At 35.9% G+C, this 13,201-nt stretch overlaps 1 protein-coding gene across 3 annotated transcripts in view; it reads left to right on the top strand.

The window, feature by feature from the left end:
• The window catches only part of LOC137194440 (dynein axonemal heavy chain 8-like), a 41,364-nt gene that overhangs the window by 3,645 nt on the left and 24,518 nt on the right, over positions 1–13,201 (top strand). For all 3 annotated transcript variants that reach the window (XM_067606337.1, XM_067606336.1, XM_067606335.1), the window contains exons 5-36: positions 156–307; positions 1,084–1,270; positions 1,473–1,636; positions 1,968–2,144; positions 2,806–2,919; positions 3,072–3,179; positions 3,301–3,402; positions 3,514–3,660; positions 3,740–3,937; positions 4,077–4,153; positions 4,230–4,329; positions 4,452–4,571; positions 4,665–4,800; positions 4,930–5,117; positions 5,194–5,274; positions 5,595–5,711; positions 6,047–6,166; positions 6,401–6,539; positions 6,768–6,850; positions 6,944–7,050; positions 7,124–7,211; positions 7,718–7,844; positions 8,224–8,393; positions 8,496–8,622; positions 9,505–9,740; positions 10,334–10,438; positions 10,538–10,651; positions 10,757–10,819; positions 11,378–11,478; positions 11,613–11,750; positions 11,975–12,215; positions 12,319–12,518. In XM_067606337.1, the coding sequence (XP_067462438.1) occupies positions 156–307; positions 1,084–1,270; positions 1,473–1,636; positions 1,968–2,144; positions 2,806–2,919; positions 3,072–3,179; positions 3,301–3,402; positions 3,514–3,660; positions 3,740–3,937; positions 4,077–4,153; positions 4,230–4,329; positions 4,452–4,571; positions 4,665–4,800; positions 4,930–5,117; positions 5,194–5,274; positions 5,595–5,711; positions 6,047–6,166; positions 6,401–6,539; positions 6,768–6,850; positions 6,944–7,050; positions 7,124–7,211; positions 7,718–7,844; positions 8,224–8,393; positions 8,496–8,622; positions 9,505–9,740; positions 10,334–10,438; positions 10,538–10,651; positions 10,757–10,819; positions 11,378–11,478; positions 11,613–11,750; positions 11,975–12,215; positions 12,319–12,518 (4,327 nt within the window). The remainder of the gene's footprint in view (positions 1–155; positions 308–1,083; positions 1,271–1,472; positions 1,637–1,967; positions 2,145–2,805; positions 2,920–3,071; positions 3,180–3,300; positions 3,403–3,513; positions 3,661–3,739; positions 3,938–4,076; positions 4,154–4,229; positions 4,330–4,451; positions 4,572–4,664; positions 4,801–4,929; positions 5,118–5,193; positions 5,275–5,594; positions 5,712–6,046; positions 6,167–6,400; positions 6,540–6,767; positions 6,851–6,943; positions 7,051–7,123; positions 7,212–7,717; positions 7,845–8,223; positions 8,394–8,495; positions 8,623–9,504; positions 9,741–10,333; positions 10,439–10,537; positions 10,652–10,756; positions 10,820–11,377; positions 11,479–11,612; positions 11,751–11,974; positions 12,216–12,318; positions 12,519–13,201) is intronic.

Below are 13,201 nucleotides of genomic sequence, written 5' to 3'. Positions count from 1 at the left end.
TCGGTCATCTGTCTTTACTGTCTAGTAAACATAATTGATTGAACTCGCACCCATACTGGTTAATATCCAAACTTCAGTTTAAATCATCATTGAGTAGTGTTACATGTCCATTTCTGTTTTTAATCTCATCAAAAATCATTTTAATTTAATTTCAGAGTGTGGCCGCTCATATCCTGGGGCAGCCAAAGGGGAGAAAATAATGAGGCTATTTTTAGCCGATTTGTCTCAGACATGCCTTACAGGCATTTGCTGCTCTTTCACACGGACTACAGTGGACATTCCTGTGAATTCAGAAAACATACATGAGGTAAGACGTGTAATGTGTAAACCATTTAAAATGGTGTTTTCTGTGATTGTAAGTCATTTATTGTTCTCTATAAAAGCGACATTTTCCCTTTATACTACTGTATTTTGTTGAACTGCACATGCCATGATTTTATTGATGTGCTAAAAGAAGTAGAGAAGAATTAGAGAATTAACTTATCATAATTAATCATTGTGTGCTAAAATAATTTATTTTTCTAATAAAACTAGAAAGCTATCAGAGAGTGCATAATCCACAAAGGCTGGACAACTTTAAGTTAATTTTAATGATAGAACTTTAATAACAATAGAGATTGATAGATGATTTTTCAAGGTTACCACAATCTTGTGCATATTGGGACTTTGTACAATAATGAATTGTGCAAAAATATCAAGCATGACAAACTCATCACAACTGAGTTATGGCCATTTAGATGCATCATGTCGCTGGAGTATGCCTATTGTCAAAATTCTATCAAATTTTGCAGGATTGATTTAGGTTGACATGCTGTCATATCTAAGGAGTCTACAGTTTTTCATTTCATTCAACAAAACTGCCAGTTTTACTCATTAGTACAACTTCAACCAGTTAGATGGAACTAATCAGCATTCCCTGTATGCATTTGACAAAAGCTGGCAACCTTTGTGATAGAAAACACATGTTGCATTACTTAGGAAGATCCTTGCTGCAGATGACCATGTAACGCACTAAGCAAATTGGAACTTTTTTGCCTTTTCATTTTGTGAAGTGATCGATGATCTTGTCTTGCTGCTTTGTAGGAGATCTTTTTTTCAATGGTCGATGCCAGAGAGGGTCTCCTGAAAGGGACTAGGAATGCTTTCAATTTTCTGCTACCAGCTCTTGATGCAGCACAAAACTGGGGCGTCCTAGATAAGTCTAGACACGGAGCAAAAATTAAAACAAACTTCAAGTACACCATACAACGCTGTCTTAGCTCCTTAGATGGTAACTAATTTTTTTCTTTCAAATTTTGATGTTTAGAGAGAATTAGAATTGTAACCTGTCTTCACCATTTTTATTAGAAAATCCTACTTGACTGCTTTCAAATTATCATTTGTTGCTTTATTTGTTAACAATGCCATTACTGTAACCAAAAGGTGGTCTTTAAGTAGTTTTGATGATCTTGTCTCTCATATTTGTACCCCAGACATTCAGATGAGCAATGAGAGTATCGTTCATCTATATAAAGTCACAGATATTGACTTCACTAAATTGGTGTCCCTTGAAGAGATGAAGGTTGCGGCTGCCAACTTTGACATGGTGCATCGACTAGAAGAAATTCTGATGCAGTGGTATAAGCAAATCGAGCAGGTTGGTTAAATGAAGATTTTATATTTGTTACTACTACTCGAAGAGGCAGTAGTCAATTCATGTGATCAGAAGTATCAAGAAGACTCAAACAATGCAATATCATTAAGATGTCGTTAAGATACGATCTCAGAGCATGATCAGGGTCTATACAGTCTGTCTAAAATATAATCGAAAACTAGATTAAATTAGACTTAGAACATTTTTCATGGTGAATAAATCCATATTTTGAATTATTAAAGCGTATCACTTCCTAATCAGTCGTACTTTATATTGACTAATTGAATTGCTTTCAAAGGAAATTATAACCTTCCTCTGTATCTGTGATCATTAGGTCCTGATAGAGAGTGATCAGTTGAGAAAAGGGGTTGATTCTGCAGGGCCACTGAGTGAGTTAGAACACTGGAAAAGAATGTCTTTAAGGTTCAACTCCATCATCAATCATATCAAAGGCCCAGAGTGCAAGGCAGTTGTAATGGTGCTCCATATCAGCCATTCCAAAATTATGAAGGTATGGATGCTTGAGTCTTCAACTTAAGCGGTTATTATAGAGCAGTTTTTACCATTTTTTTGCTTGATATGACCAAGGTTTGAATTGCGTACAGATATGGACTCCACTCCAAACTTGGGAGAAACACTCAATATTGCTAATTGATTCTGTGAAAATAAAACCAGACAAATGTCTGTGCAAAATGATATGATGGAAAAGTTTATTGTTGCATCAGATATTCTGATTACGAGATAAATTCTTAACTTTTTAATGTTGTGTTTGAATGGGACATGACATACATACAGAATATATATTCTAAATTTCTGATTCTAGTGGACAATTGCAGTGACAGTTGTCCATAAACCTAAATTGAATCTATTTTTAATAAATGTCAAATGCAAGGACTTGCTTGCTTTTCTCTGATTCTTATTGTACATTTGATGCCTTTGATGAATTATATAAGAAATAAAAAACAGCTTTTTCAGAGTCCTTCCCATTATGACAAGAATAACATTATGAGGAAATAGTAACCTTTAGGTAAATTAGGTATACATTGTTGCAAATTTATATCTAAATATTGACGCAAAATATCAGCTATCAACTTCAATTGGAACTTCTAAGGCCCTCAAGCCATTCACAGGATTATATTTAATCAAACCTTTTCAACCATGCGGCTATGCAGATGTGGCGGGAGCTGGATACCAGGATAACGGATCGTGCCAATGAGGCAAAAGACAATGTAAAATTCTTGTACACACTGGAGAAAGTCTGTCAACCTCTTTACAACAGTGACCCGGTATGTATAGTAAATAATTTAGGTGATAAACACCTAATCATCATCATTACTTTTTTTTTTTTTTTAAATTATCTGTTAATCAGAAATGAATGCAACAATTTCCATAGACACAGAGTATTGTCAATAATGTCAATATATGTCTGTGATTTCAGGTCACCATGATGAAAAGTGTGCAGAATGTGATCAATGCCATTCAGATGATTTACAGTGTTTCACAGTACTACAATACAAGTGAAAAAATATCTGCACTCTTCATCAAAGTGAGTGAATTCAGTTCAGTCAGAGAAAAAATAAGTTGTATTCAGAAAATAACACACAATGTAAGGACCTAGTTTTCTTTGTGATGCTTTAATAATTTTTTTGCCTCTAAAAATTTAACAGGTCACAAATCAGATGGTTACAGCATGCAGATCCTATATTACTGACAATGGCACTTGTCTTATATGGGACCAAGATGCCGAAGACATCATCAGCAAAATGCAGGTGATGATCACACCCATATGGATAACATCTATTGTATCATTAGTGAGGCTTGAATATAACACACATTGAATCAACATGTCACTGTTTTCACTAATCTTTTATCCTTGGCAGGACTGTATCTGCTTGTATCAGGAGTATCAGTCTTGCTTCCAGAAAACAAAGAAACAAACAATGGAAAGACCTGGAAAGAGGTCCTTTGAAGTTTCAGAGATGCAGATTTTTTGCAAGTTTGAGGGCTTCTGCAAGCAACTCGAAAAGGTACAATCCAAGATCCCATTTTTTATCCCATTCTTACCACCTGGCCTTGTCAAGTAACAGTCAGCATTATCTTTTCTAGATCACACAAATAATAACAGTGTTTAAGACGTTTGAATCTCTTGGGAAATCAAACATTGAAGGCATTGAGATTCTGGCCAGACAGTTCCACACTATATCCATGAATGTGAAAAGGAAGCAGTATGATATGTTGGCTCCAAGGACAGCTGAATTTGAAGCAGATTTTGCTAAGTTCATGACTCAGATCAGCCACATTGAGGTAAATATTTTATCCTGCTTTTCCAAATTGCAACTTGCTCTGGTATTAGTAGCTCCTGTCGCCCATCTCCCTATATATACTTGGTATTGTTTCTGAGATAGATGATTGTGTAAACATTTTTTGCCACCTTTACCTACAGAACCAGCTGCGGACATTTATGAACTCATGCTTCTCAAACATCATCTCATCTCAGCAAGCTCTTTGCCTAATACAACGGTCAGTACATAATGTTAAGATACCACTGTAATTATTTAAACTTTGGACGATTTCTCATGAATTCCTTTATTTGTAGTTTTCAGAGGCTGAACATTCCTTGTATAATGACAGAAATATCCAACACCGTGGGTCTTATTCTTCAGCAGTATGCCTCAGAAGTAGAGTTTGTGAAAAAGGTATCCCATTTGCATGAGCTTATATACAGAAATTGACTAGTATTGACATCCGAGTATAATTGTCAGATTTGTTTGAGCATTGATTAAATGAGCAGATGTACTTGTGTAAATTTTCTTTGCAGCTCTATGACAAACAAAGAGGTGACCCTCCATTAGCTAGAAACATGCCTCCTGTGGCTGGGAGGATTGGTTGGGTCAGGCACCTCTACAGAAAAATAGAGGAACCCATATCATATATAAAAGTAAGATGTAATTTCTCCTATTAAAACAACAAACGATACTTCATTGTCCTACTGAAATATTTCATTGTTGAATGTATCTGTTATCCTCAACAGAAAAACTCTGACATCCTGTGCAGCCCTGAGGGACAAGATGTGGTCAAAATATACAATCTCACTGCAGCTGCATTAGTAGAGTTTGAGTCTGTCTACCACAGAGCATGGATGAGTGAAGTGTCAAAGCTGGATTATGGTTGGTTCTCTTGCCCTGACCTAATATGGTGGTACTCTAGATGGTACACAGAACCCCTTTTTAGGTTGCATCATAAGATTATGTTAATATTCATTTCATATGCTTTCTCCCTATTCTGCATCATAACAGTCTTGAATATTACACTGCTGGTTCGTCACCCAAAGACTGGAAAATTTGTTGTCAACTTTGATCCTAAAGTAACTGAGGTCATTCGAGAGGCTAAGTGTTTGTTAAAGATGGGTCTGGAGATTCCAAAGCAGGCTTTGTGTCTGGTCAAGTTGGAAAGCAGAATGAATGCTAATCACCTCAGACTGCAGGTAAATTATTTTATTATATTTTTTCACAGATGGATGGGTTACCTTAATATAAAATGACTTGTATGCTTTCTTATAGACCATTTTGGCAGACTTTGAGTCCACTTGTGAGAGCATACCTGCAGACTTCACCAACTTGATGGCTTCAAAAATAAAAAATGTAAGCAGTTTATGAATACAGTACATTTGAAAATAGAAGTAAAATATCAAATTGTTGAAGAAAAAACAATGTATGCACAACATAAATAGTTCAACTCATCAGTCAACAACAAACATTTTAAGTGTTTCTTGCTTAGCAGGAAAAAACAGTAGTGCCTTCAGAAGAAAAGCTTTCTTGCTACAGACTGTGGACATGTGGAACCTGCTTTGCCACACTTCATATTTTTATGGCTTTTTTGTCTATTGACCCTTTATTTCTTAATTTAGCAGTGCTTCCAAGGTTGCTCATTTATAACTAAAATGTTTATGATCAATTACAAGGTGGAATCTGCACTTCGCCATGGGTCAGTGCTGCTCACCTGGTCATCCTTCCTCCTGGACAAGTTCTTTCAAAATGTTGACAGTGCTTTGTTTGAGCTCAAACATCTTGTAAAGAAGGTACATCACTCAATAAAAGCAATGTCTAAGCTGTCCCTCTGTTTCAGATATAGATATTGCTATAACATCAAGTATAGTAGTTTACTGTTTAAAGTAATACCAAAACTAATGAACTTATGAAAAAGATAAGAAATTAATCAGTGTAATCCCATGATGTTTAGAGGATTATTACAAACTCACCGTGAATGTTTGTGGGTCTTCTCTGTAAAACATGACCATGAATATTAAAATCACAAGTACAGTCATTAATAATTTGTCACAATTTTGCCCTTCAGGGATTCACAGAAATACTATAGCTCAAGGGCAATTTTTCTATGCTACATTTCCTTTTTCAGGTGCAGGATATCTGTAAGATACACATTGATGATGTCCTTAAAGACATCTCAGAGACTGTACTGATTGAGCTTCCTGAAGATCACGCTTCCTCAGTGCAGCACCTGATTGACCTTAATGAGGTATGGTACTGTGATGACCATCTTATTTTAATCCACCAAATAAAATCATTACATAAAATTGTATATTCGCTATTGATGTCATACCAGTAAATGACTCGCTAACAATTTTTACTGTGTTAACGATGTAGGTTCAGCTTTTTAAGTTTGCACTTCAAGTATGAATATGTATTCCATAGAATTTTCATATTGTGTCTGGGTCACCATTACACTCATTGTGTTGTCAAATCTCTTTAGACTCGATGTAAGGAGTGGGAAAAGATATTGGACTACAAATGTAGTTGTGTTAAAGAGGCAGTGAAGGAGCTGGGTAATTTGTTCAGTGCCATGTATGAATCAAAAGGCACCAAGAAGACTGTTGAGGAACCTGTTCCAGGTGCCCTAAATTCCTGTTTTAATAGTTGCATGCAAGTGGAAAGTATATAAATAACCATCATACAGCCACTAACATTTTATGTATTCATTTATGTAGTCAAAAGTTTGGACACACTTTCTCAATGAGAAGGTGTGTCTAAACTTTTGACTGGTACTGTATGTACAGTTTGTTTTTGTTTTTTTACTTCACCTTCTAAAACGTTTTATCAGAACTGTGTGACATTCACAGGAGAGATCCAGAAGACCCCTAATGAGGAGGAGGTAATGACTTCAGAAGGTCCAGATAGAAATAAAGCTATCAAATTTGAAAAGGTATGTTCGCTTACTAACACCAAAACATTGCTCATGGTGTATACAGTATACCAACAAATGTATTAATGCTTCAAATGAAAACTGAAATTTCAGGAATTTAAGAAGCTTTATGAACACTTAAGTGCAAGGGTACTGGATGCACTGGTCAAAACAACTAAGTTATCTCTTGACACCCTGAAAAGGAGAATCTTTGGCACAAAGTAAGTATTTCTGGGTTTGTCAGTATGTAATAAAAGGGCCAATATCTAAGCAACACTATACAATTTCTTACAGATCGACATCAACTTACCAGAAGCCAAAGTCTGAGTCTGGGCTGGTCCCACTAATAAAATCTGAAGTCCAGCTGGTCATGCCCAATGTGGTGAGTCTCTAGTACTCTTGGTTCCCAAGGCACCTTGAAATCCTTGAAAGTTTGTGAATTTGAGAAGAAAAATCAAGGCCTTGAAAGTTTCTGAAAGCAGACAAAAATAGACATGGGTCTTTGAAAGTACTTGAATTTATAAATCTTGAATATAATATTGTTTTGCTGTGCTGTGTTAGAGAAAGCAAGAGACCACATAGTCTGTGAGCTTCTGTAAAGCCTGCTAGTTCTCATTATAAAAATTCTGTGTTACAACAGTAATTAACGTTTATCTGTGTCTCAAATTATGCTGTGTTGGGTCTTTGAATTTGAGGGAATTGGGCCTGGAAAGTCCTTGAACAGTCCTTGAATTTGATGTTTAAGAAGGTGTGGGAACCCTGAGTATTCATTTACAGCTGATTTTAGTTCATGCTAGTGAAGTCACAGGAAAAAGATAATCTAGAATTGCTTGCCAATCTTGTGAAACAGAAAGTTTTGTTTCTCTGTCTGATATTTGTTGTGATTAGGTAATGATTCCCACTGTAGATGAGATCCAACAGGTCATAAATCAACTGATGGACTTAGTGCTGGAAGTTAACAAAGGTATTACATGCTGGCAGCGGGAGTACAGTCATGATGGCACAAAGAACAAAGGTGAGTCATTGTCAGAAGGAACATGGATTAAAAAAATACCTGAAGACAAGTTAATAGGAAAGACAGATGTCTTAAAGTATAATAAAAATATGTGGATTTTAACAAAGAACACTTAATCTCCTAAAATGTACACCAAAATATATATTATTAAGTTTAAGTTAATAAAGTTGTTCATTTGTAGATCTCTGTATTAAAAATAAGAACAATCAAGATTGATTATTTAATCTTTTTATTTAATATGATGGTACAGTGTATTATAAAATCAATTCCCTGATTGGCCAACATCAATCAAAATTTGATGTGTGAACATGAGTAGTGTTATTAATCTGAGATTTAAATTTTCAAGAACAAGTTTTGGTCATTTGTAATCATCTTATAGGCAAAGAGAAGGAGAATTTCTATCACAGAGTTGTTGAACACAAGGACATCAAAAAGGTTGTGGTGATCCTGAAATCAGCTGTTAGCTCCCAGAGAGAACAAGCGACTGTTCTGAAACAGTTCGATCCATTCAGAGTGATCTGGGATGAGGACAGGGACCTCAAAATCAAGGTATGTTGTCCTGCGAACATAACCTGTTATTGTTTTAACTTTTAGTCAGAAAATGTATTTTTTCCATTATAATGATATTAAAATTATCTTAACTTTTAAAAGGAATTCATGGGCAGCAATCCATCCTTGATCCAGATTAAATCAGAAATCCAGCACTATGACTCAATTGAACAAGACATTGATGATATCAAACCTATCATTGGTGTTGGGTTTACTGAACTGTCAACAGGTAAGGTATCAGTAATGTCTTCTAAGCAGCAACTATTATTTTCCCTCTGTCATATGCACTACACTTTACACTGTGTGATAGTGGGTCAAATTCCAGTGGAGAGTGGAGAGAGATAGCTTTACAGCACACAGCCAGAAGGGGGAGCAAAAGATTTAGAGTTTAGATTGTTACCATGCCACCATTTAAAAATTAGCTGTAAACACAAAGTACAGTTGGAAGCTGATTGCAATGTCAGTTTTTCAGGTATTTGATCATAAACCAAAGAATTAAACAGATTTAAATTTTGACCTGATGATGTATGTGATAAGGAGGTGGATCCCCAAAGTAATTACAATTCATCCTGTGTGGAACATGAATGTCTGCATAATATTTAATTCTAATCCATCCAATAGCTGTCAAGACATTTGACTCAAAACCAAATGTCAACCTCATGGTCAACCTCATTTGGGGGAAACTCAGGGGATCACCAGAGAGAACAACAACAATCCATCCAATATTTATATATAAAGATACTTCTGTCTGGACCAAATTAGTAGAGCAACTGAACACCATTTCTATCCGCACCATGCCATGGCAAAAAATTTCCAACCCAAGAAGCAACAAATATATGATTTAATAGGAACTGTTTTAACTTTTTGAATGAATGCCAAGAATTTTGGTGGTGAGATAAAGGCCTTACTTTTACATCATCCTATGTAATCATACCTATGTTCTATAGTTAATTTCACAATAATGAGGCTGAAGTTTAAAAATGGTGTGCTTATAATATTTTAAATGCTGTTGCCTTTCTTACTGGTTGTGTCATCACTTGTGTTTGGGGTTGTGTTTGGCTGTGTGTACGTGTTAGAAGGGTGCACAACAAATTGTTTCTCTTGTGTACAGATCCATTAAAGAAGTCACTAAAAATTGAGACCAAAGCCTGGAAGAAACTGTTGTGCAAATATCTGAAGGAGCAGTACAAAAAGAAAATGATTGACACCAGCATACATACTAACAAATACATCATACAACTATCTCATCCTGTGGCTAATCTCGAGGATGTACGCCGTGCCATGGGGGCCCTGTCTAAGCTTCGGGATGCTGAAATACAGACTGACATGACATTGATTTCCATTGAGGTATGAATAGCACAGTAATTTGTTTTCAGGGATATAGCTCAAGTCTAGTCTATAACTGCAACAAATGCAAAGTAAATAGGAATGTGTACAAATGTGATTGACCAGTTTGGTTGCATTTTAGCAAAATCTGAGCCAGGCTCAGATTTTTTGCCAGAGGAACCTGTGTCTTTTTGCATTTCTGTATTTGGGCCCCTGCTGTGCCAACAAAGTGGTTTCACTAAAATAAATAAATACATTCTGATAAAGTAGCAGACCAAACTGGATCCACAGACAGTATTTAAAGATCCCCTCCACACACCTAACCCTGATATGGTTTCTCCACAAAGTAAAAGTTCAATTACCTAATTAGAGTTTAAAATAAAACAAAACAAATCTTGGCGAAATCTTGTGTGTGATTGAAGAATATTTCTGACAGTTAATGATAATGTCTGTGCTTTCATATAATCTGCAGTTTGTCATAATAGGTTCAGAAATGTTTTTTACTTTCATTGTCTACTTGAAGTCATAAATTATTTTCCTTTCGTAAGTCAGACCTTGAGTTTAATTTGTATCGATGTGAAATAACCATCTTATGATGATCTAAAATTTCACAGGAAGCCTTTGAAATTCTGACTAAATATGAAGCAGAGGTAACCAAAAAAGAAGCAGAGGGGGTACACAATCTGAGGCATTTCTTCACAAAGCTTCAGTCTAAAGCTGTTAGTATCATCATTATATTTATGCTTATTTTGTTTTTGGATGTTATAATGTGCACTTAAGTAACTGTGATCTTGTTTTTTGATTCCGGACATTCCCAGAGATCTGTGCAAGATGAGCTTGTTCGTATGCAACCCAAGTTCAAACAAAACCTTCTGGAGTGCGTTACCATTTTCCAAAATGATGTTAGCACTTTTATAGACCAGTATGATTCAGTAAGTAATCTGTGAATCTGTGTTTAACTATGTGTGTGTAAGTTTTCAACCAATATATCAATTTAATTTGATCTATTAATCAGTTCATATGGTCTTGTATTTTAGGAAGGTCCTATGGTTGAAGGAATAGCTCCCCAAGAAGCCAGCCGCAGGCTCCATAGTTGTCAGGTAATTTAACTTAATAACATCCTATATACTGGTCAATGCTAGATACATGAAAGGCAAGTAGAAAAGCCAGATACTGTATAGAGTATCGATATTAGAGTATTTCCTTGTTTTATGGATGAAGCGGTACACAAGTTGAAGCAGCCACAGTAACTGTTCCTGAACCTTTGGAAAGTACTATACCCGGAGTTCTACATCTCCCTTTGCAGTGGAAATGCCCTATATGTGTTTACAGTGTGTCTGCTCCTAAAACCCAATCCAATGAGCTCAATGCAAAAGTATCAGAAGTGATATGTGAGCAAGGGGTAAAATGCACAAGTTTGTTTTATAAACACAAACAATTGTCCATATCCACGCAAACATTTTTGATGATGATTTTTGTTTGTTTCGTTTAGTCTCAACTTTTTGTTGTATGTTGAATGTTTTAAAGTTTTTGTTGTTTGTTGTTTGTTTTTTGTTAGTTTTTTTTTGGAAACTAAAAATAAAAAAGATATATTAGTATCTTACTTTTCTGAGATGAGAATGTCTTGCATATTTGATGACCTTTTGTATTTTATTTAGGTTAGATTTGAAGAACTGTGGAGAAATTTCAACACATATACTTCTGGGGAGCAGCTTCTTGGCCTGCCAGTTACACAGTATGACTGTCTTCAAAAGAAAAAGTGTGTTTCTACTCTAAAAGGCTCACCATACATTACACTAAAATTATATCAATACTTTGATTATAATGTTAATCTTATTATATTTTATAAAGTATTCAGACTAATAAAACTATGATTTCTTAATATTACCTTAGGAAAGAGCTTGACCTGCTTCAGAAACTCTACGGCCTGTATAATGCAGTGATGAGTAAGATTAGTGGGTACTATAGCATTCTGTGGACAGATGTGGACATCGAAAAGATCAATGCAGAACTTTTGGAATTTCAGAACAGGTAATCATTGTATTTCTCTTATTTTCTTTCCGTTTCTGTGAGTTTTTTGTTCTATGGAGAATGCTTGGCTTTAGGTAGGCATATGCCAATATTAAAACTTAATTAACCAAAATTAATACATTATTCTCTCTCTGTAATAGGGAGAAAATATTCAAATATACATTATAAAGAAAAAACAGTATTTTTTATCATACATGTATATTGGTTATTTTTGCTATTTGTAGGTGCCGAAAGCTACCCAAAGGACTAAAGGACTGGCAAGCCTTCCTGGACCTGAAGAAGACAATTGATGATTTCAGTGAGTCATGCCCTTTGCTTGAGATGATGGCAAACAAATCTATGATGAGGAGACACTGGGATCGGATCACAGACCTGACTGGTCACCAATTTGAGGTGGAGTCCAGTACCTTTACACTGCAGAACATCATGGAAGCACCTCTGTTGAAATACAAGGAAGATATTGAGGTTTGCTCTCAGTTTGGACAGTTTGGTAACATTTAAACACACCTATCCCATTTTTTAGCCATTTTGTATTCTCTTTCTTAAGCATGGCTTTCTGCATTTGTAGGACATCTGTATATCAGCTGTGAAGGAGAAGGATATTGAGGCTAAGTTGTCACAAGTGAAAGAGGTGTGGTCTGGGCAGACACTGAGCTTGATGACATTCAAGGATAGAGGAGAACTAATGCTGAAAGGGGCAGACACAACAGAGATCCTCACCATCCTGGAAGACAGTCTGATGGTGCTGGGGTCACTGCTGAGTAACAGGTAGAACTAGGCAAATGCTAACTTGAAATTTTGAGTTGAAAAATTAGATTTTTCCTTCAAAATGAGCACAATTTACATGAGTGAAAGCACATCACAAATTTGTGCTTCTGGTACATTTTGTGAGTGATTAAGAGCTAAAAAGAAGTAGATCAATAATAGGATTTTTCCAGCAAGCTCAGAATAGAAATCCAATGCTGAAATAGAAATAATCAATCAACAAACAAGATTCCAAAATATTGACAAAGATCATAATTGAACACTACTAGAGTTGCAAAGTGGGAGGGCCTGCTGGTTCAGGAAGTATATTTCCCTATTCTGTATTCCCCTTTTGACATTTTCTTTGAACAACATCGTCAATATTGCTTTACATTGTGGACTCTATTTTCCAGCAGGCGTAAGGCCAGTGCTCAGCTAAAGGCAGTCTTTACACAATTTTCCTGCACCTGTGCCTGCTGAGGCTGTGTTTATGCAGAATAGGCAGTGCAGTGCAATTTTAGTGCTCATTTTGGCACAAAATTGCATCTGCAATAAAACCTGCTTAGACCACCTCTTATCCGCCAACGCAGACACAGGGCAATTTACGTGACTTCAGTTGGTAGACCTACAGAGACGTCTCCAAAATCACAAACCACCTCTCATTTATGTTAAGTTTTGCCCCCTTCAGTTTGCCACATTTTGTCATC

The sequence above is a fragment of the Thunnus thynnus genome, chromosome 12, assembly GCF_963924715.1.
Source record: "Thunnus thynnus chromosome 12, fThuThy2.1, whole genome shotgun sequence".
In the NCBI taxonomy this organism is placed as follows: Eukaryota; Metazoa; Chordata; class Actinopteri; order Scombriformes; family Scombridae; genus Thunnus; species Thunnus thynnus.
This window is presented reverse-complemented; position numbering and strand designations above follow the sequence as displayed.